Genomic DNA, 25,230 nt, shown 5'->3' with positions numbered 1-25,230 from the left:
GAAGTTAGAAAATAACAAGTGGTGATCCCTATCTTCTCATTTTACCACAGTCTCCACTATAAAATTCCACTATTGCATAAGAGTCAATTACCACTAGTAATTTTTCACTTCACATTTCCTCTTGCATATGGCTAAGTACATCTATACTGCAAAATACTTCCCTTTTGATCATGTTTATTGTTGATATTATTGTTCTACAAGTATAAGATTGAGATTTGTGAATTTTACTACAAATGGCTTTTTTTCTTTAACAATTTTCTGGTCAGACAAATATATGTATTTCTTCATTTTAAAGTGATATATACTGTTTCCCACTATGTACTCATGTTATAATGTATCAGTCTTCCTCTTCACGGTCACATAAGTCACTTTATAATTATGGCGATTATAAATAATGATGGAAAATATACCTGTATAACACTATGTTGTAATCATGACAGATTCTTCGATGTGGAATTTCACAAAGAATATAAACTTCTAATAATCTTCATCACTTTATTGCCCCAAATATTTACTGAGTATATCAATTGACTTTTTATTTTACATATTTATTTTAAATATTTATTGATTATATTATGGGATAATATATATTATCAAATCTTTAATTACACTGTATGTTTAGACTATATAAACAGGGTCTGACTGGAAAAAGTTCAGCCACTGTCATGCCGTGAGAATGGTTTGTGCAACATCGATGGACACTGGCAGCCAAGGAGAGTAGGCTACAGTGCACACACATGAACAATGATGACTTCACCGTACTCGTCAGTGGGTGCAGTAGACGCCGCTGAGTGATCACATGTGCTGTGTGGCTGCCACATTCAAAACTACAGAGTAGAGTAACCAGCCTATCAAATTTTGCATTACGCTTGAACACTCCTCCACAGAAACTATACAGGTGATTCAAAAGGCCACAGCTATGGGCAACTGGTGACTGGAAGCTTCATCAGCACAATGTGCCCACTCATGCATCACATCTCATGCAGAGATTTTTGGCAAAACATCACATCACCCAGGTGACTCATCCCCTCTGCAGTCCAGATTTGTCGCCCTGTGACATCTGGTTCCCCAAAATAAAACCACCTTTGAAAGGGAAGAGATTTCAGACCCTCAGTGCAATTCAAGAAAATACTTGGGCAGCTGATGATGGTTGGGAGAACTTTGCGAGGTCCCAAGGTGCCTACTTTCAAGGGGACTGAGGTATCATTGTCTTATGTACAACGCTTCTTGTATCTTGTTCAATAAATGTCTCTGTTTTCCATAGTACATGGCTGAATAGTTTCTGGACGGACATACCTTATCTCATTTTAGCTTGCATTTTCTTAATAATTAATGAAATCATTGGTCTCTTCCGATATGTATTTTTAATTTATATTCTTGATATAATTTTAAGATTTTTATACTTGTGCTGTTTTGGTTTCTCATCAATTTATAAGGTTTTATTTATATTAGGGAGTCCTGTTTTTGAAGCATATGTTACAGATATTCTCTTTCCATGACTTTCTTTCATTTGAATTATATGTTGCTAGTAAAAAAGTGAACAATTTTTATGGTAATGTTTTCTACCATGTTTTATAGATTTTCTGAATTAAAAAGAACATAAAATTAAGTAAATTTATGATATTTTTTAATACTTTACACTCATGGCATTTTTTCTTTCATCTAAAACTCCAATTTCTTAGTAAAGGCAAAAGCCATATTTAAGAAAAAAATACTGCTTTTTATCAAGTAATAGTACATAAGACTCATTTCTAAACTATACAGGGTGGGGATGCCCAGACTGGTGTCATTGATTTGGATGAGCGTTGTCCTGAAAAGTGAATGTTGCTTATTTGATCTGGTCCGGGCACATGCCTGGGGTTGTGCCCAACCCGGCTGGAACATGCATAAGAGGCAGTCAATCAGTATTTCTCTCCCACATGGATGTTTCTCTCTCTCTCTTCCTCCCTCTCCTTCTCTATAAAAATATAATAAATAAACTACTTTAAAAAATAAAATAAAGTTATACAGGGTAGGGAAAGTGTAGGTTTACAGTTGTTTGTATGGAAAATAATGCAATAACTAATAAATAATAATGCAAGAACAAACTCCAAGTTTTGCATACTCACAACAGTAAACCCACTTTTGTCCCTCCCTGCATTTTATTAAATTATATTTACATGAAGAAGGGAAAAATAAAAATACTCAGGAAGAACAAAAACTTCTGCAATGATTTTGTCAAGTAATAAAAAATCAGAACACGTAAACACACTGAATATGATGTGAATTGTCTAGTTTTTCATTAAAAAGTACACAGTCCATTCTGATATTTAATACTCATATATTAGAGCACCAAGACTAAGTCCTTTGCTTACATTATCTCACTTTGCCTTCACGAAATGATCATTTAATTCTCATAGTGAGCATGTGAGGCAGTTGTATCGATAGCCACAGTTCCCTGGTGGGACCTCACAATAATTCACGTCTATGAATGAATAATTCTATTCATTCATAGACGTGATGACTGTCACAACAGACTTTCGGCTCAGGCATTCTGACCCCCTTGTGTCTTGAGTCTCCTGACTGAGGGTAGATGGCCCTTCCATTCCCAAATGATAATGAAAAATCACTCACATGTGTTTTCCAGTAATTTTAAATGTATTTTGCATTTACACATGCAAATTAATTAAAATTTAAATATACATTTTAATATATTCTACAAATTGCTCATTTCTTTAGATATGTGGTTTAAATATGCAAAATAAACCATTATGTTGTAAAATAGCACCTTAGAAGTAATACTTTATGAATTAATAGAAAATAAATTAGCAGATTTTATCTATAATAAAGATGGTGGAAATAGGGAGTATTATCAAGGAAGAAAGGATTCAACGTCTCTATCTCCTTAGTGTTAGAATTCAGGTAACACCACCAAAACCTCAGGCTTCCCAGCTTGCAGTAGCAAATGCTGCATTTAAACTCTGTGGCAGACAGGAATAGAGCAACTAACTCCCAGGGGAAGGTGGTGAGGAATGAGCTGTTGTGTGTGTCCAGGTTCTCCTTCAGAGCACACCAGTCAGGTTGTCACTCCTGTCCTTGGACTAGAGAGTGGGGCATGGAGCAGGGATCCGGAATGCTGCACTGATGGGCAAACAGGTGCCACGCAGAACAAAGCCTCAAGCATTCAGAAGAGATGCCTCCCACAACACTTTCAAAAGGGTCAAAAAAGGGTGGAAATACTCAGTAAAGAGAGATAGCCATTTTGCCTGCCTATACATTTTGCCACGGGCTAAAAATTCTTGTTAAAATATTAGGTGATAGATACTACTTTACACTGTCATAATCTTGTTACGATGCAGAAAACCAGGCATGCTGACTTTCTAATCATACGGAAACAGTTCCCAACTTTTATGCTGATTAATTTATTACAAGAAAGTATACTAGAGCCCTGGCTGAGTCACTCATTTGGTTAGAGCATAGTCCCAATACAGCAAGGTTGTGGGTTCAATCCTGGGTCATTGTAAATACAAGAGTCAATCAATGAATGCATAAATAAGTGGAATAACAAACTGATGTTTCTCTCCCTCTCTCTCTCCCTTCCTCTTTCTCTCTAAAATCAATAAATAAAAATCATTAAAAAATAAAAAAGTATACTAGGAAGTATCATTTGAAGATCAAACATAGTACACTTACTTTTTATCATGGAGGGTATTTAATGAGAAATATTTTCAATTTTCCGCTTTAGCTCTTCTCTGTGGCATTTGTAACTAAATACTTCTGTTGCTGCAATTATTAAATCATATTTTTCCTTCTTGTTTATATGGATGTCAAACTTGTGCCCTGTGTTTTGTTTGGGACAAGCATGTCCCAAACCTGGCAGAGTTTCTCACCCAATGTCTTTGATAAATAATTGTTTTTAAATCAAAACATTTGGCCAACTAGACTTTTATGTTCAACTTCGGTTTAAAGCCTCAAATGCATCGTTTTTAATTTTAAGCTATAAATGCTGTTTTCCTGGATTCTTTACAGATGAACAAACTTCTTTGGATAACTTACATATATAGATTTGTGGCTAATCAGAGCTTAGAGTTATACAGGGTCTGGCACAAATAACACCCTTTTTATTACAAAAATTATATTATAAAATCATAACCATGTAATTCTGTAACATAACAATATCATACTCAATCATACCATATGACATTTTCGGTATGACAATGTTTGAATTAAAACTATGAATTATTATACCCATATTGTTACCCAACCAACCACACTCCAGCAGGCATTATTTCTGCCAGACCCTGTATTTTTTAAAATCTATTTCAATTTCCCTTTGAGATCAGTCTCTAGTTATTAATATACATGTTTGTGTATAATGAGAAATAACACTGAGTATAGCTTAAATTGATCAAGGAAGCATTATGATTAGTTTATATTACAGCTATATTTATTGTTGCTAATGGACTAGTGATATTGTTTTCTGCTCACACGACTTATATTATAAATTGTGCTTCATAGCTTGTACATGAATACAGTTCCTATAAACGTCACAAACATTCAGTTACTTAAAATTACAATTCCACATGAATAAATTTTAAAGACCTATTATTCTACTACGACTACATTAGTTTTGAGTTATTCTCAGAAGCCAGATGAATAGAATGAAATTAGATGGTCTCATCTAATTTTTTTGACAACTTATTAAAAATATGGTATTTCAATGAAGTGAGGTTTATATAGCAAAATAATTTCATTTCTGTCATAAGAACTGATTATTTGAATATGAATGAAGGTATTTAATAAGCATTATAAAAACACACTTGTTAAAATATTTAGGGATATTTATTCATCATAAGGTCTTCTTGCATCGACACAGTTAATTCCGCTGCTTTATTGCCTCCCGACAATGGAGCCGTGGGTTCAAAATGCAGGTTTATATCACGGTGCAAGCCTTATTCCTTTAGTCTTTTCATCTATTAATTCATGATCACTGAGTTTAAATACAAAACTGTAACACTTTTAGGGAACAGAGAAGCAATTACACGCAGAGTAATTGTAGTGGGGAGGGGAAGCAGTTGCGAAAGGACAGGATCCCAAGGAGTTTGCAGTGAAATCCAAAGCCAGCAGGTGGCACTTTTCGTTTGCTGTGTTATGTAATCTTTAGTTCAGGCTGTTGTCTGAAACACAGGGAATTTAGAAATCCCCTCAGTCTTCACGTGTGAAATAAAATGATGCACTCACTACTTGTAAAAACTAGATTATTTCCATTGAAGTCATATTTAAATATCCTTATTGATTTATTAGACATATTTTAGTTTCTGCGAGTCCATTAAGCATCGCGTTGCTGGTGGGTTTATACAAGGAGATTTTATTGGGACTGAAGTGGCTTATCAGGGCGTTCATATTTAGTTAATAAATGTTTGTAATGTAGTCAATGTCCATGGGCCCGAGGGCTTATTGATATATTACCTCAAGCACAAAATGCATACAGTATTCCACTCTGTTGTCATAGCAGGAATAAATCAATGTGGACAGGCATGATACAAATTTGATATGTCCTAATTTATCTACAAATCATTTTGACATAAATACTATTATTACACCACTGTTTTTGTATTTGATAAAATGGAGAATTGCAGAAGCTAAGGAACAAGCTCAATATCATAGAGCTGCAAGGGTTTGAGGTGGAATGTTAACCCTGGTCTGCCTCAAGCCAGAGCTGGTGCTCTTCGTGCTGATGTGAGATCTGCTTGTATAACTTTTCTTAAAAATTTAATCTTTATCATATTTTTCCCATTTCCATTTAGTCCCCTTATACCCCCTCCCCCCAGCAATAACCACACTGTTGTCCATGTCCGTGAGTCCTTTTTCCTTCTTGCTCAATCCCTCCACCCTCCAACCCCTTTGTAGAACTTTTTATCTGTCTCTGCCCCCTTCCACCATCATCGCTACTATTCTTGAGTCCCCACAGACATGTTATTATGCACTGGAAGCATCTAGAAGCATCTAGAAGCATTATGCATTGGAAAAAATAAAATGTTTAAAATATACAACAAATTTGTAAAAAAAAATAAATGTTCAAGTTTAGTCCTACCAATACCACAGTTATGTTTAATGAAAAACTATTTTACATTTCTTTGGTTTGGAGCTTAAATTGATTGAAACAAATTAAGTAAAATTAAAGAATGCATCTCCTCCTTTCCATTGGCTGCACTGTCTACAAATCAAACGCTGAATGAAGGCAAGTGGCTGCCGGCTTCCGCAGTGACCGGCTGTGGTCTAGAGCAGGTCTGGATTCCACGTGCAGCTTCACTGCTTGCTCACTGTGACTGGCGGGAGATTGAGTTGCTAAGTTTCAGTTTCTGCATCTGGAATCAAGGGTGAAAAACACAACTGGCTCACAAATTGTTTGAAAAGGCTGAGCAATATTACACAAAGTAAGTGCTTATGATAGGTTTTTAACATGATGTGCATCAGCCATTATTAAAAAAACTGCATTTGTTATTTAATAAGTACTAATAATAAATGACATAAGGTACTCTACTAATTTGCTTTCAGCATTGATATAAGTACAACGTGGCTTTTTGACTTTTTATTTTTAGTAAGTATCCATTGAGACATGTTCTCATGCATTCACACATGTACGAACATACATACATGTGCATATATATGCAAATATATATATTTTATTTTCCAGGGATTTTAACAAGTTTGCTTTATATCAGTTTGGTCTAGATTCATATTTGCCTGTTTTTAAGTAATATTCAGAGCTTTAAAATATTACCAACAGTAGCACTGACTTTATAACATTACAAAAATTATTTTTGATGTTATAGATCCTACATATTCAAGAAACATATAGGTAATTTTTTATAGATAATTTTTTGTGGTTGTATTTCACAATGGTCATGGAAATAATAATAGTATTTAGGTAACTCTAATGTAGATGTGATTAACTTTTCCTTCATATGAACATATTTAGAAGTATTCTGCGTTCTAATATACTCCCTGTGGTTCTATTACAAATGTTTAATAGAGTCAAACTTAGTACACTTTACATAAGAGATTTACATTGACTTTCATTTCTTTCTTTCTTTCTTTTTCTTTTTCTTTTTTTTTTTTTTGGATGCTTGCTGCATTCTTAGTGAGAATGTGTCACCCATAGTCTCTCCATTGGTTCAGGCATTACTTTCTCCTATTTATTTGATACATTTGTATTGATTGAGTGCTTACGTTCCCTCAAGAAATATTTATTGTAGGAGGATTGAAAAAATGAGAATACTCTGTGGTTTTTTTCTTTAAAGTTGGGCATCTTTCTTCTTTTATTTTTTAGATTCACATCTCAAAAATATATACATAGTTTTATATGCACACACTTTTAGAAATATAGATGGACCTATGGAATTATCAAGTGATAATAGTCTTATATGTTAACACATGTATTTAAAACTATATAACACATAACGATATATTAATTTTGACACATTGCTTTTCTAATGTAATCTCATATTTCATGAAATCTGTTAATTTTTGACTTGTGCAACTCTAATAACAGTGTTGCTGTGTACTGAGATGGGGAAGGTTTGGGAGGCACCTATGTAGCTTTGGGGGAGCAAATTGGGGAATATTGACATTTTACACTGGCAGATAGCCTCCCTCTATCCCTCAAAAAAAAGATCATTCTTTAAACACCAATGTTTAACAGGATCAACCAATATTATTCATTAATTTATGTAAGCTCTTCATAATTTAGTTCTATTCTTAATCTATACTACATTTTCCAGAAATTAAGTCTCTCATTTGTCTTAGGCATTTTTTCTTTAAACTTCAAGGAGAGTCCCCTAGATAGAGTACATACATTTTTGCTAAAACGTTTTCCTCTAATTCATGTAAAAACTTTTTTTCATAGAATTCATTCAGACATTCAAATTGAATGAGGAGTGAAAAACCAAGTTTACTAATTTCGAAAAGTGCCCAAATGAAATTATTTTATGCTCTGGGAATGGGGAGTATTGTGTAAAAAGCAGAAGCCAAGGAGAACTTGAACCCTCTTTGATGAAGTGTGTTTTGATTTTACCTGGCATGCCCTTTCCTGAACATACAGTGGCCTTTCATTAACCTAAACAGCAATTCACATACGTGCAAAGACCATACAAGGATATTTATAACGTTGTATTTCTTTATTACAGACAACAATAAACTGGAATGGCTGCTACAAGGAAAGCAGATAATATGAGGAAGCTGGGAGACAGGAGAAACAAGTTAGTGCAGAGTTTTAAAAAGGAAAGTAGGCCACTGAGACAAGCAGGAAAATGTGTACTATCTTTTAAAAATGAAGTATTTCTTAAAAGGTATACTCTAGCCAGTGTTATTTTTTTTAAACATAGACTAGCTTGACACAAAATAGCAGAATACTATTTATAGAGAGAACCATTACATGATTCGCGGGGGGGAATGTCCTCTCTAGTAAAGTGTGAAAACCTGATAAGAAACCTTGTCTAAAGTGTGAACTCACTTTAACAGAACCCTTATAAGGTCATTGTGTAGAACTGGTGAGAAAAGCAAAAATATTTCCAGGAATAATGGAGAAAAAGTATGAATAAGCTCACTTTGAATAAAACGATTTCAAATTTTAAACAAATCTAAAAATGTCTTGATGCAGAAAATAGTGCTAAAGCAGGCACACAGTAAAAGAATGGAAGATTAACAAATTTGAGGCAAAGGAATAATTTAGTGTTTCAGTGTTGTATGTAATTACTGCTCTTTATAGTCTAAGGGATACAAACAGAGCTCAACGGCAAATTGGGCTTGTTAGAAGAGCATTTAGAACAAAAATGATTTTTCTACCCTTCTCCCTACAGCCTCTTGTTTCTCACATTCATATGAATTTAAAAAAATTAATAGGCCACATACATATATATGTATATGTGTACACATGCATATGCATAGATGCATATATACACACATGAATATACATACATACATGTATGCCACTGTGTGTGTATATATATGTATATACATACATATATTCTCTGAATAACATTCCCTAATTCTCTCGACTCCTCAAAGTTAGTGGCTTTTGTACCCCCTTATGCCTTCTGATATCTTAGTGCAGAGATTTGTTTCCCCCTTTATATTTACCAGCACATGGAGTAGAACATCCACAAAATTCCTAAAAGATGTCTCAGTGATCATTGCCACTGCTGGAAAACCCACTGCTACCTCTCCAAGATAATTGCCAAAGCCTATTTCCCCATCTCCTTCCCTCCATCCTGTTAGCTCGGCTTGTTCTCCACACACCAGTATTTATTATCATCACTTTAAAACAAATTTCAATCACACATTCTTCAGCTTGTATCTCATTTGCACTTCCACACAAACTATGAAATCATTGTATGACTTTCTGTGGAACTGAAAATGCAATGTAAATTCTTTGATAAGCTATACAAATGCCTACATGATTTGGCTTCTTTTTACATCCCTCAAACCCGGCTGATTTCGTATCTATTGCACTTTGGCCACACTGGTCTCCAGTCCCTCCTACAAACACTCTTAAATTCTTTCTAGTCTTTGTATTGTCTCTTCCCTCCAGCTCTTATTGTCTGTTCACTGTTGTTTGAAATACTGCTGGTATACTCTTAAACATCACTGCCTCAACAGGGCCTCCACTAACCACTGCATGTAAACAACTAAGGAATTCATGAGCTGCCCTTGCCCTAGGCATAACCCTGCCCTTGGCTGGTGTGCAGAAATGGGAAATAGGTGCTACTACTTTCCAGGTGTGCAACAACAATTGCACTGCACTGGGCAGTTTAAAACAACAGAAATGCATCCTCTCTCATTTTGGAGATTAGAGGTCTGAAATGAAGGCATTGGCAGGATCGTGCTGCCCCCAGTGGCTCTAGGAGAGAATCCTCCCTTGCGTTGTTTTGTTTGTGAACAGCATAACTTGCATCTCCGACTCCATCTTCACATGGCCTTCCCTGTGTCCCTGTGGGTCTTCCATCCTCTCTTGTAAGGATACCTGTCATTGGATTTAGGGCCCTACCTAATAAAGAATGACCTCATCTTGAGATCTTTACATTCATAATATCTGCAGATACGCTAATTCCAAATAATGCCACATTCTGAGGATGGAAATATAATTTTTTGAAAGGCCACTAGTCAACCCTCTTTACACAGGTGCTTTTGTATGGCAATTTAAAGGCAAGCAGTAAACCATAAATTGATGTTAGAAACACTTGTTATTTCTCAGGCATGTGACTTTTGATATGATAGATTTCATGGAAGAAGAGCTAAAATAAAGCCATGGTGTTAACAGGGTTAGTATTTCTTCCATAAATAAAAAAAAATATGAAGCAATTGAAGATAAATGGTAATTTTTCTTTTTAATATAATTCTTGGATGCAGGAAATTCCACTGCTTCATTCTGTCTTCCATTCTCACTGATGACAAGAAAGCATGGGCTTAAACCATAAATTTGGCAATGGCTCTGCCATTTATTGACAGTGTCAAATGGACAGATTTAATTTTCACATTTAAAGGGAGGATGCTAATCCTTGTCATATAGGCTTTTCTAAGAATTGAACTGGATAATGTCTGCAAAGCACTTAGTGCAATGCCTGAAGTTTATGGACCACTCAACAATTGGATTCAATATTGTCTCATTCTAATGGTGAATAAATTCAATTATGTGACTAAAATATTGCTTAATTTAAGTGCATCCTTCTAAATCTATTCAATATAACTAATTTACCTTTATCTCCATTTTTCCCCAAATCTCTTTTAAAACCACCATGATCAAATAATAAATAATTTAATTTTTTCTGACAAATACAATATAAGATGAAAGGTCATTTTCCGGTTGTAACATTAATTTTTTCATTATTCCCTAGTGTCTTTAAATAAGTATAAAATTATTTAATTCTTTTTACAGGCAAACATATAAAATAAACATATTTTATATTTATATTTATTTTGTAGGCAACCTTCAGGCTACTTCTACTGTCTGTATATGCAATCACTTCCCACTTTTCCCCAGATACAGGCATTTAATTCATCTGGGTTTCACTCTATTCGTTTGGGAACTATTTTTACAACCTGTTACATGGAAATTATCAAAATAACATTTGCAAAGCAATTCTAACTTTATAATATACATTTGCATGTTATCTATCTCATTTATTATTCACTTACTCATTCGTTAGGCGCTGCACTTGCTAGCATGCTTGGCACTGAGCTAGGTGCTGGGGAAAAAGCACTAAAAGCCATGCTCCAGTACTTAGGCAGCACACTAAAGGAGTGTGTGTGGTCAGTGTGGTGAAGCTGTAAATGTCAACTGACAAGGTAGTTTAAAGGTCCGGTAAATGGTTCAGAGCTGAGTGCAGGGCATGATCTGCCAAAAGTTGTTTTGTATTTTATTTTGTTATTGTTTTTTTTTTAACATAGAAATTAGGTCTACAGAGCAAAAGGAAAAACTGGGGAGAGGAAAGAGCAGATGCAAAGTCATGAAGGCTTAATGTGACTGAAGTCCTAGTTCAAAGAAGAGGGTGACACAAATTATGAGCGGTGGGGGGGCGGGGGCGGAGTCGAACACCAAAGGGCTGCAAAGTCATGCCATGGACACAGAGTTTATCCTTTAGACCGTGGAACATCATTGAGGAGTTTTAGGTGAGGGGCGATTTCATCTACATTTTAGAAAGCAGCAAATTAGGACTTTGAAGTTAACTGGAGAAGAGTTAAAGAGAAGTTATGGGGAATAAGGGCCCCAGTAATTCTTGAGAGAAGTGGGAAGGGTGTGATCGCTGCCTTATAGGTGAAGTCGGAAAAAAGGGAATAGCTTCCAGTGACATTAACAAGTGACTAATAAAAATAATTTGAAAAAAAGAAAGTGACAAACACTTGGCATCCAATTAGGTGTCAGTTCTCAGTGAATTTAAGTGACTTGCTTAAATTCATGTAAATGGTAATTGTTCACTCTTGACATAAAACTCTTCCTAACTTATACTAGTAGCTCTTATCACACTCCCTTTGGAGAAATAGCTTGATTTTCTAAGGAGTTTGAAGTTAATATTTTAGGTTTAATTACTGTCTCTTAGTTTTTGATACATTTCAGTTCTCTAAACCTGGAAAAAAAAACTACACCCAAAATTTAGTGGCTTAAAACAACAATGATGTTTTCTCTCACCATTCCCTGGGCTGTCTGGGCTCCATTGAATGTTTCTTCTCTTCCATGCTGCATTGGCAGGGGTCACGCTGGTGTTGTCTGATCTGTCCTACCTAGGACCCCAGTTGGGACTACGACATTCAAATGGCTTTACACGCATGTCCTGGACCTCTTCTGAGGTGGCTGAAAAGGCTGTGGTTGGTTGTGTCTCTCTTCAGCAAGGATTTGGGTTTTGACATGGTGGCCCAGGACTCTAAGACTGAAACTGAAGACTACAGGGCTTCCTAATAGCTATGTTCAGAAATGGCACAGACTTAGATGCATTGTACTGGAAAAGGCAATGCATACGTTACAGATGGGGAGAGTGAGACTTGAGTCAAGTGGCTCCCTCCCCCGCCTTGGTTCTTGTCTCACTCGCAAGAGAATAAAGGGAATAATTCAAGCAAGAGACAAAAGATGTATAGTGGAAATGAGATAGCATGTTTATTTATGAAACACGTGTGAGCACAACGCTGCAAGCAGGCACCCAGCTAGTATAAATGCCCCACAAATAGAGGAAATGCAGTTGTTAGTAAGTTTAGTAAGTTTAATTCTGTACACTTGAGCTGAGGCTGTAAGTGGGCACTTAGCTCATCTAAGTATATCAGCTATCAGGGTTCAGGAGTTATATACCTTAGTCAGCTTTTAGGTCCTTTCCCCTTCTCCCCTTTCTAAATCTTGGGAGTAATGTGCATCTATAAAGGCTTTCTTTCTCAAATAGCAAAGGTTCTTTGTCTTAGGTAGTGAAATTGTTCCAGAGTCCCCCTTTCCCAGCATAGGTGCCTCTCTTCCTCCTGTGAAATTCCTGTTTGTGATGCACAGAACACCTCGCAGTCTTAGTAACATTGTTACAGAAGCCCCTTTTGCAGCCCAGTCTTTGAGACTCTCCCCTCCTCTTGCCCTGTTTTGCTCATAATGCTTGAGCCACATGACAATCTTATCAAACTGAGCTCAGGACTGCAAGTTCATTGGTGAGACACGTCTTCCTTTTGCTTCCAGGCTCCTGTATTAAGCTCTTTGTGAGCTTGCAATGGTGAGGGCCCTGCATTTATTTCCCCTCTGGCTGCTCATTCCCAGCTGCTACCTAACAGATACATCCTATCTTGACTCAAGGAGGAGAAACAGATTTCACTTTTGGTGGGAGGAGTGGCATGAGGGTGTAGAAATAGAGGGATTATTTAGAAACTTTCTACTAAACTACGTCATCTGCACTGACCCATTTTGCAGATCATCTCTGAAAAGCTATTCCCTTTTTTCTAATTATTACCTTCTTTGAAGTAGGCAATATTAATTTAAAGGTATATGGTAATTTATAAATATTTATATAACAAGTTATTCCTCAAACTAATAAGAAATTATTTTTCCTTTGCATATGCCTGTAAAATATTCTTGAGACATGTGGCTTAGATAGCTCTATAAATGCATTAAACATGTATGCTGTTCCTTGTATCCTCTTCAGTTTCAACAGTGATGATAAAATTTCATGAGCCAGCAATTCTTTTGTGATCAGACATACATTTTATAATCATCCCATATAGGAAGAAAATCTCTTTATAGTCTAATAGCTTCCAATGGGAAATATTAAATATTAAAAGGAGTGGTTCATATGTCCTTTTGGCACATGTGTTGGTCAGTGTTAGAAACTGGTAGGTAAAGTAGATAAAACAAAAAGTGGAAAATGAAGTGTCATTAATTTTTTGTGATAACAGTAGGGAACTTTAGACCACAGTCATTCCAACTTGGCTTCTTGTATTTTAAATCAAATAGTAGTAAACTACTAACGTTTTATTCAGGACATGAAATTAATAAATATATTTTACATTTGTATAGAAGAGTTTCGGTAGACAGAATCATATGAAGTTTATTCTGTTTCATTTAAGGGTCTTAAAAATAGATGCAGTTTAATTTACAAACACACTGAAAATCTGTATGATACGTATGATGCCTATAATTGAAGATGACAGATTTTAATAATCATCACCCTAAAACACACACAACATACACACCCACAGCCACTACCACCCTTCCACCACCAAAAACAGAGCAAAATCAAGAGTCAAAAGAAAAACAAAGCAAAACAAAAATACCTTACTCTTTGAACATTCTATGACTAATTTTTTTGGTTCAATTATGTTATGTATTTGGAAGACTAAATCCCTTTTAACTGAATATGAGGACAATCTGGATGTAGCTCCCCACTGTTCCTCTTGCCAGAAACATCTACCCCTTTGATATCCAGGGTTGGTTTTGTTATTACTATTAAGCTATCTCTGTTCATCCTCACCCTTTCTTGCAAAGCTGGGTGCCCTGGTAAAGAGAGGCATCTCATCGCTTAAAATGGCTTCATATTTTATACAGGAAGCTGCACTAACAGTGTAAGAGCGAGGGCAATGGGTTTACTTTGTCTGTGTTTGATATAGAGATTCACTCCCTATTAAAGATGCATGATCTGGAGAAGTCATGTAAACTCTCTCCACTTCTTCCTTTTCTGCAAAATGAGGAAATAGCAATAGTAGGTGCCTCTGTGTGCTGTGATTAAAAACTGCAGGTGAAGGCTGTGAATGTTACACAATTTAAAAGAGCACCATGCGCACCTATCAATTAAAGATTGCCCTTAGTCTTTAAATTTCCACTAAATAAATATGGATAGCATGCAAAATGCATATTATGGTCATGGCACGTTAACATTACCTTCACTTTCCTCTTTTCCAAATTTCTGGTGAGAGAATCTGAGGTAAAGGTCTCTCTCAGCTGTCGTTACCCAGTAACTGTGGCAGTTTTCAGTAGGCTCTCTTACCCGATGCCAACCCTTATCCTTAAGGGTTTACTTTTTTCTTGGAGGTATTCACTCCTAGGGAATGTAGTTACCTTCCCTTTGCCAACCCAGGCTCTATTTTTGGCCTTCAGATATTCTTTTCATGTGGTATGTGTTAAATATCATTTCTCTTTTTTTCCCATCATCCTTTGAAATACTCTTTTAAAAATATTCTTTGGTTAACATGAAAGCTTGTATCTTGACAGTAAGTCTCAAATGTATCTTCCTGCTAGCAGCCATCTGTCAGCAGTTTGGAGTTGGACTGTCACCACCGTTCAACGAAAAGACACTTTCCGTGGTGTGAAAACCCGTTCAGCAGCAATTTATCTTTCACCTCCATTGATTCCCCTGTACTACGTCATGGGCAGGACTGAGCACCTCCCCAAATGGTGATATCTTCTTAGCTGTCACTCACACTTTTGCTTTCCAAACAGTACAAGAAAGCAAGCCTGCGGAGGAATTCAAAAGTCCTTATGATTTGTTTGTGGATGTGCCAAGGGCTGTAACTACTCTTTGGAATCACAAAAGGCTTGTTTTTCATCTTGACTTGCTTTTCAATGTACTATTCCTTCCAAAGTAAATAGCGACGGGTAGGCCTCAAGGAAGGGCCGAGGAGTGGAAGATAATAACCAGAACCATTATTATTAGCATAGGGTTAACATGTGCCAGCTAACAATAAGAAGAGAAAAAAGGCAAATCACATTGTTGCTGCTGCAGTGGAGAAAAGTAAACGTCAAAAGAAGATAAGTTGGAAAATACAACCCTGAATGCCTTTCAGTTACTTTATTGATATAGAAATATTTTCTCTGCTCTTTCCAGCTCAGCACTTTCTTGCAAAAAAAAATTAATAGAAGTGTTCAGGCAATAAACATGAGAGGCAGCTTGTGTCTGGAGGGCTGTAGGACACCTCTGAATTTTGTAAAGTATGGGGAGACTGAATTAACAGTATCCCCAAATATAATAATCTGGAAGAATGTCATTGCCTGGAGTATTTCTATTTTGTCATAAATAAGAAATGATGGAAAAACAAGTTAAATGTCATACACCATGAAGTCTTGTGTTTCTCCATTGCTACCCCAAAGCTATAAATTTGCTATAAACAGCAGAGAAAATAATACCTGTTTGTATTCTTAACCATGGCAAAGCATAAGATCATTAAACTGAAGCAATATTTATTGTCACATAACTGTAAGTTATTTTATAATTTCTATATTTTGTGATGATTCTCTGGTATATTCCTGACAATCATTTTATTATTTTACTATTTGATTGGAGATAGGAAGTTGATAACACCTAACAGACTAAATCGTGTAAAGTTTATTCTAATGAGGCTGAGTAAAAACAGAGAAATTGTTAAGTCCCAGATACATTCCGGAAAAGCTGCTCTGTGTAGAACAACTTGTATTAGAAGACATACACAACTTTCTTTTTTTTTAAAAAAAATCTAGTTTTCTTGGCACATCTCACAGTTTTTCCACAATCACAAACATACACCATTATTTGAATTATGACATAAGCATAAGAGCTTTTTGATTCTTTAATTTCAAGAGCCTTTTGAACAGCCACCCCAGAATTTTTTTCAAGCCTATTCATCTGACATTAATGGTCTAACCAAGTGTATTACATTTCTTTTTTTATGATTTTGCCTGTTGTTTTTTAAAATATATTTTATTGATTATGCTATTATAATTGTCCAAGTTTTCCCCCTTTGCCCTCCTACACGAAGTACCCCCCATTCCTTCTGGCAATCCCACCCTTAGTTCATGTCCATGGGTCATGCATATAAGTTCTTTGGATACTCCATTTTCTATACTGTTCTTAGCATCCCCCTGTCTGTTCAGTTTGTACTTCTTAATCCCTGCACTTTTTCAAACATTCTCCCCCCAAAGGCTCACCATCCAAATGAGCTCCATATCTATGATTCTGTTTCTGTTCTGCTTGTTTGCATAGTTTGTTTTATGGATGCAATTTTTGATAGTTGTGAATTTATTCTCATTTTAATGTTCATAGTTTTGATTTTCTTTTTCTTAAATAAGTCCCTTTAACATTTCATATAATAATGGCTTGGTGATGTTGAAATCCTCTACCTTTACCTTGTCTAGGAAGCCAGGTCTTTTTTAGGTTGTTGAAGTTCCCAGGGGGATCCTCGAGCATCCTAATAACCAGTGTTTTGAAGTCAGCATCTGACAGATGGCTGATCTCTATTTTGTTTAGTTCTTTTTCTAGAGTTTTGTTCTGTTCTTTCATTTGGGCCATATTTCTTTGTCTCCTTTTGGCAGACTGCCTGTATTTGTTTCTATGTATTAGGTAGAGCTTCTGTGACTCCCTGTCTTGGTAGCATGGTCTAATGTAGAGAAGCACACCTGTACGTTGGATGGGGCAGAGTCTTAGGTAACAGGCAGGGTGGGGCAACCCCTATGAACTAGGTTGATGGTGTCTCAGATATGGTGCAGCTGCTCTGTGGCTCTGTGTAGGGGAGGGCTCAGAAAAGGGGCAATGGTTGCTGCCTGGCCACTGGAGTATCGTCTGGGAGGAAGTCTTCCCTTGGCACTTGCTCTGATGCCAGACATTTCAGTTTCTCCCCATATGCCACTGGTACCTTTCGAGCTGCTGCTCTGGTGCTGGAGCCCAGAGGAGTGAGTCTGCGTAAGTTCTAAGTCCGTTGCAGTCCTTTAAGATGAGACACTTGAGAATCCTACAGTGACTTTTGCCACCCTAACTCCTACTGGTTTTTACAGCCAGAAGTTATGGGGGCTTATCTTCCTGGCACTGAAAACTTGGGCTAGTTGGTCTGGTGTGGGGCTCAGATCCCTAGCTTCCAAAATGTTCCTCCTGATTTTTATTGACCACACCTGAGTGTAGGGTCGTTTGCTCTGCCTCTCCATGTCTCTGCACCTCTACCCCTGCTACCCGCCTGAATGGATGTGACATCTTTAATTCCTTGGCTACTAGACTTCCATATAGCTCAGTTTTCTGATGATTCTGGGTGATAGTTATTTCATAGTTTATTTGTAACTTTTGCTGTGGTTGTGTGAGTAGGCAAGCCACATTTGCCATACCTCCATCTTGACCAGAAGTCTATTATATTTCTCAATTGAGCAGAAATTTAAAGGAGAACAAGGTTGAAAACTCAAATTTATCAAGAGGTGTTAGATAACTCTTCAAACTGTTTATAATTTCAAAGAAAAATTACAGAAAGCTTTTTAAAAAGGAAACACATATTCCTATGAATTGATTAAGGGGGGGAAATGAGAAGAGGGTGGAAAACCCTAGAACAAAAATGAAAGATCAGCGAACAATTCAGCATGGTAGAAGAGAACTTACTGAAAATGAAAAGCTAAATAAATAAACTGTCATTTCCATACTCAGATTGTTACCTGAATATAAAAAACCTAATAATTTAACATATTGGTATAAATTGATCTATGGACCTACAAAGAATATGAGGAAAAGAGTGTGCCAATTTGATGGCTTTCAATATAAAATTACCACAACATGTAAGGGACAAATTATGCTATATTAATTAAACTAATCTATTTATGTTTCTATTTAATTTCTCAATCATACAATAGTTTAAAATGTATTCTGGATATACTTTTAAAAACTTTAATAAACATTTATTGATTAGCACCTGTATACTCTGTACACAATAAGCATTGGAAATTTAAAAAGATTATTCCTGACGATTGGTCGTGATTCTATAATTCTAATCAATTACATAATTAAACAAGCAAAATTTTGTAGCACGTAAAAATGTTAAGGTAGTTTGGGAAAATATGAAACTATGAGATTAGTAAAACATAGATGATTTTACATAAACGTGAGGACATGACCTTATAGGTTGCTCTCCATGAAATAATATGTTCAAAATTCCAGCTTCCTTCTCTTCCTTTCACTCTTAGCATCTGACATGTCTTTCTCCTTCTTGTTTTATGATCCTAACCTCACATTTAAAAGAATGTAATAAAATTAAAGGTGTATGGTTATTCACTTAAATGACCTTGTTTGTCTTTGTCAGGTTGCTATAATATTTTTTTATTTTATATGTACAATCTAAACAATCATTTGACATTTAAAGAAATTATGAGAAGAAAAATAGGCACTTATTTACCACTTACAATGTTTTTCCATTTTTTCTGTGAAGTCCCATTTCCGCTGGTTATCATTTATCTTGTTCCTAAAGGACAGAGATCTTCTCGTATTTTTTTGTAGTGCACATTTGCAGAAGATGATTCCTTTCAGGTTTCATTTATTTGAAAAATGACTAATTAACTCTTTAAAATATTTTTGATCAATATAAGTGGAATTGCTTTCCTTTTATCAATTTAAAATTATCTTTACATTGTATTCAGATGGTGAATTTTCCTAATCTTTTTCCCTATTTGTCATGTGGGTTTTGAGCATTATGCTAAGTGAAATAAGCCAGGCAGTGAAAAACAAATACCATATGATCTCACCTATAAGTGGAACCTAATTTAAAAAAAAAAGCAAGAAGTATATAACCAGAGACACTGAAATAAAGAACAAACTGACAACCAGAGAAGAGGGGGAAGGGTGATAATGGACAAAAAGAAGAGGAAGGGTCATCAAGGAACATGTATAAAGGACCCGTGGACAAAGCCAAAGTGGGAAAGGCTTGAGGATGGGAGGTGGGTGTGGGTAGGGCAGGGGAAAGTGGTGACGGAAAAATGGAGGCAACTGTACTTGAACAACAATAAAAAAATGACAAAAAAACTTACTCATTTTTTTCTTACTTAAGGCTAGCATTTTGATAATGCTTTAATGAGCTCTGGTTCTTTTTTTTTCTTATTCTTCTGACCTTCTTAAAGATATAAGTTCATACTTCATGTAAAATACATAAGTCTCTGCCATTATTTTATCAATTGTTATTTTTATCTCAACTCACTATCTTTTCCTCCAGAACCCAAATTGCACTAATTTTAAACTACTTGGCATTAGTCCAACACATACTTAAAGGTTGGATAATATTTTTCAACTTTTTTCTCTGTGGTTTTCACAGTGGATAATTGATATTTATATATCTTCGAATTCACTAATGTTTTCTTTTATAGTTTCTAATATGCTAGAATGTTGATCTAGTAGGCTCTAGAATTTTCTTTGATTCTTTTTATTTTCCATTTCTCTACTAATATTCTCTATCTGTTCCATTATTAAGATGATATTATCTTCTCTTAATATGTCAAACAGCTTTAGAACCTTTGAACTTTCAAATAAAATAACGTGTTTAAGTAACAACTTCAAAAGCTTTTAAACAGCTCCAAAGATAGCTATTTTAGAATCTTTATTGCAAAATCCAGTATCAGGCTAATCTTTCATTAAATTCTATTTTCTTCCTCTCCTATGTTTTCTTTACCCCCTCTTCTTCCTCATCTTCTTGTTTTTTAAATATTTTATTTATTTTTACACAGAGGGGAAGGGTGGGAGAAAGAGAGGAAGAGAAACATCAATGTGTGGTTGCCTCTCATGTGACCCCGACTGTGGACCCCGGCAGCAACCCAGGCATGTGTCCTGGGAATTGAACCAGTGACCCTTTGGTTCACAGGCCAGCACTCAATCCACTGAACCACCCCAGCCAAGGCCTTCCTCATCTTCTTTTAATTCTCTCTTCTCTTCATCTTTTTCAACAATGGTTTGCAATTTCCTATTTATTTAAATTTCAAGTAAATTTTGATTGATACTAAGACATTGAGAATAATATGTTTTAGAGACATTGGATTCTGTTATCTTCCTCAGAAGAGTGCTGACTCTTGATTTAGAAGGGATTTGAATTATTTTTTATTACCTTAAACTTTGGTAGTTTTTATTTTATACTTTGCAAATGGCAATTTATGGAAAGCTTGAAGTATTTGCCCAGCCCTAGGACATGGCAGGATTCAGTCTCTAAACTTTGTCTCTCTCATCAAAGTTTGGCCTTAATGTTTATCAGGGAAAGTCGAGAATACGTATTAGTTTACAGCGTATGTTCATACTCCCAAGGGTCCTGGTGTCTCAGCTGGTAGTTAGAGACATCAACAACAGGTTGATTAGACCTTGCTAACTCTAGAAAAACTAACACCTAATCACCCATTACACTGCTGTTCCCTGATACTGCTTAACCTCTCCTTTCTCTGTTCTAGCAACAAAGCGCAGGCAGGTGTTACTGGAAATACCTGGATAGTTTTACTGTGTAAATCTACAGCATCACCTTCAGCCATCAGTTAATAATGACAATGCACATGAACTCTTACAAACTCCTTGCTGCACAACTCTATCTTCTTGATGCTCTATTCCTCAAATTCTGGAATAGAGAGATAATGTTTTTTGTCTAAGGCCATACCACTCTGAATGCTCCTGATCTCCTCTGATCTCAGAAGCTTAGCAGGGTCAGGCCTGGTTAGTACATGGATAGGGGAGACAGCATTTTTTTGCCTCATAAAATTTGTTTTGTGACAAATCTGGTATTGCCAAAATTGGGGTCGGAGGTATAAAGCGTTTCCATACTTCATAACCTGGAGATAGTAGTAGACATTTTTATATTTATTGAGGATAATTTAGCTATGTCTATCTAAATATAAAATAGAGTGCTTCCATTTCTGGAACTGCATCTGAAGACTATTTCACACAGGTACACAAGGATATACATCCAAAGTTCCCCTCTACACTTTGCAACCATGAAGAACAATGACTTCAAAAGGAGATTTATAAAATAATTCATAGTACAGACCTACCATATGCCATGTAGCTATGTATCATTACAAAAGAATGTAGTAGAAGGGCACAGAGGGTCCAGAATAAAATCATAATATTCTATAAAAGTAAATATAGAGATTCAGAAAAATTCATGGTATACATGACTTCATCTGTTAAAAAATACACAATGCATAAAAATATGCATAGAAAATATGCATATATATGTGTGCATGTATTTCTAGACCTGGCCTGGAATGAGAAGCACTAAGTTAAGAACAATCACTAACCTTGTGAAGCATAAGTAAATGAGGGGCCATTTTGTTTTAGCTTTAAAAACTATATTTATTTCTAATATTTTGTGTTGGAAATATGTACTTTATTATTATGAATAATGTGATGTTCATCAAACTTAGATATCAACAAAAATGAAAATTAAATAGAGAATACAGATAAGAATGTTTAAAATAGGTATAATTTCTAATTTGTCTGGAGAATTAAAAAAGGAAAATAATTGAAATTCATGAATCCACAAGTCCTTGAGGAGATACTGGACAAAGCTGAGCATGTTATCTTAGGACATATGTCCTCTTTCTAAAACTGTCAGGGTTATGAGGCTTGTGAATTTATAAAATAGCCCAGAGATCAGTTTGTAGATGAAGGGATTCAGGCTTGCATTTAGTTATGAAGTTCAAATTGGAAGCTGTTCAGGCAGAAAACTAATAGAAATGGGTGATAGCTAATTAACCTAAGGCTTCAAAGTAATTGCTCTGCAGGAAGCAATTTAAAAGGGACCTTTCTCTTTTTTTACTTTGAAAATAATAAAATGCCCTATTTGACATTTGGTGAATGAGTAAAAACATATGCACACACCAAAATGCTGGTTTTTAAAACCTTCTACCTTATCCAACTTTTTAGTACGTTTTTTAAAAAGGCAAAAGAATCCCAAGACCTCTGGTCCATATCATCCAGTGAACATCCCAGGCTTAGGACTTCGCCATATATGATGGTAACTGAAGTGGATGTCTTAAGTTACTAAGGTTAGGAGGATAGGGTTAGACTGATTAACTCAGTGCTAAGCCATAGACCTCACCACCATTCAGTACTGTCAGCTACTCAAAACACACAGTCTGGTAGAGAAGAGGCTCCTCTAGCAAAGAAAGGGAGAGTGTAGGAATAATGTTCAACATCGCAAATCGGCCTCTGTCTGCCACAGTCTGCATCTCTGGCTTCCCATCTTCCTTGCAGGGTTTTTCATACTTTTTGTTAGTTTTTCTTTTTCAAATTAATTTATTGGAGTGACAATGGTTAGTAAGACTCTATAGGTTTCAAGTGTACAATTCTATAATGCATCATCTGTATATTGCATCGTGTGCCCTCCACCCAAAGTCAAGTCTCCTTTCTCATCATACGTTTGACCCCCTTTGCCCTTTACTACCCTCCACCCCTCCTTTCCCTCTGGTAACCACCACACTGATATCTGTGTCTATGAGTTTTTGTTTATTTTTCTCGTCTTTATCTATGGATTCCTTTCTGTTTTATATTCCACAGGAGTGGAATCCTATGGTTTTTAACTTTTTCTGTCTGACTTATTTTGCTTAGCATGGTATTCTCCAATCATCCATTTTGTTCCTAATGGCAGTACTTCATCATTTCATAGTGCTGAGTGGTATTCCATCGCATAAATGCACCACACACATTATCCAGTCACCTCTCAAAGGACACTTTTGTTGTTTCCATGTCTTCACACTTCTGAAAAATATCCATACCTGTAATACATAAATGCATTCCTTCTCAGAGGGAGAAGCTCCAAAGTTCTTGCATTTTCTTCGTCTAGTTCCAAACACAGATGCTGTGGGCTTTATGGCCTCCCATATTAGCCAAACTAATTTCCTTTCCCCCAGGTCAGCTCCGTATCTCTGAGTGACACCTTCAAGGCACTCAAGCCTCACATCTGACCACAAATGGGGAAATAATATCTGGGTGAAGAGTTCTCATTAGAACATCTGCAACCATGGCTACTTCCAGATCCAAGCTTTAACAGCGCATAGACTAGTTTAGGTACATGCTGAGGACCAACTTCTCTGACCATTATATAAATCTTTGGGCTTTATATTACATGGCATGACTATAGCATATTAAATTTTCATAAATCAGTCTCTCCAGAAACATAGTCAGTCTTCTAGTTATTTCCAACAGATATGCTCTCAGTGATACCAGTATCCTGTAGACCCAGTATGGAAGTTTTTAGGATGCCTGCTGACAGTTGTCCAGAATTCAATTTTTGAAACTGCTTTCTTCCCAACCTCAGTTTTCACCTGTTGCAATTCAATCAGGACTGTGTACACTTTGGACCAAAGTCTCTGGTTGACAACAGAGCAGTGCCATTGATTGTTTTAGGTCTGAGTCTGCTAGAATCGGCGGGGCGTGGGGGGTGGGGCAGACTGTCCTGAAGCACAATGATTGGTGCGGGTAGCGGCATGGACACCGATAGGAGTTATCATGCTTTACCAAAACAAAGTGGAGTTAAGTTTTTAAGATCCAAAATGCATAGTAAACTCATAATTTATTTACATTTTATTTTTCAATTATAGATTACGTTGAACATTATTTTATATTTGTTTCAGGTATACTTCATAGTACCTAGACAATCATATACTTTACAATGTGGACCTCCAATATTATTGACCATATTCCCTATGCTGTACTTTAATTCCCTGGGACTATTTTGTGACTGCCAATTTGTAGTTCTTAATCCCCTCACGTTTTTCAGTATTGTTGTTCAAGTGTATCTACAATTAGATTGAAAACTACCAGGAGAGTGATCATGTTTTAGAACTGTTTGTGTGTTGCATCATGTATACATGATGAATCAGAGACATGGGGGATTTAACATTATCCACTGGTTTAAAATTACTAAACCCTGTATGTATGGTAAATGACACATCTTCTAGTATTTTGCTAGTTCCGTTTTATCTTTTTTAAAAATTAGATAATTTGCATATTTCTAAAATTGTCATTTAGAAAGTTATTTTACCCTGGGTCTTGTTAAACAATAATAAATCTCCTGGATTATTCTTATTTTATATAATGTTAATATCTATTTTTTGTTGTTGTTGCAGGATTTATTTATACGTGTGGTGGAACTTTAAAAGGACTTAATGGCACTATAGAAAGCCCTGGTTTTCCATATGGATATCCAAATGGTGCAAACTGTACATGGGTAATTATAGCAGAAGAACGAAATAGAATACAAATTGTTTTTCAGTCATTCGCTCTAGAAGAAGAATATGACTACTTATCCTTATATGATGGACATCCCCATCCGACGAACTTTAGAACAAGGTTAGTATATTTTTAATGAAAAAATATTTTATGATAAAAGCAGTTTTATCTCACAAAGGATGCTTAACATTTGTGGTACAATTATAATAAAGCCGTATACACCATTTACTATTTATTTGGAAATATATTATCCCATGAACAAATTAGCTATGTGCCTCTGACTTTATAATACTAGTATATCAATATCTCACAAAAGTGA

General features: G+C 35.8%; 1 protein-coding gene across 1 annotated transcript in view; it reads left to right on the top strand.

The window, feature by feature from the left end:
• The window catches only part of CSMD3 (CUB and Sushi multiple domains 3), an 893,237-nt gene that overhangs the window by 71,904 nt on the left and 796,103 nt on the right, over positions 1 to 25,230 (top strand). The window contains 1 exon segment of the mRNA XM_028533680.2: positions 24,809 to 25,031. Coding sequence (XP_028389481.1) covers positions 24,809 to 25,031 — 223 coding nt within the window.

The sequence above is a fragment of the Phyllostomus discolor genome, chromosome 7 (assembly GCF_004126475.2).
Source record: "Phyllostomus discolor isolate MPI-MPIP mPhyDis1 chromosome 7, mPhyDis1.pri.v3, whole genome shotgun sequence".
Classification (NCBI taxonomy): Eukaryota; Metazoa; Chordata; class Mammalia; order Chiroptera; family Phyllostomidae; genus Phyllostomus; species Phyllostomus discolor.
Note: the sequence above shows the minus strand (reverse complement) of the source record. Positions and strands in the feature narration are given on the sequence as shown.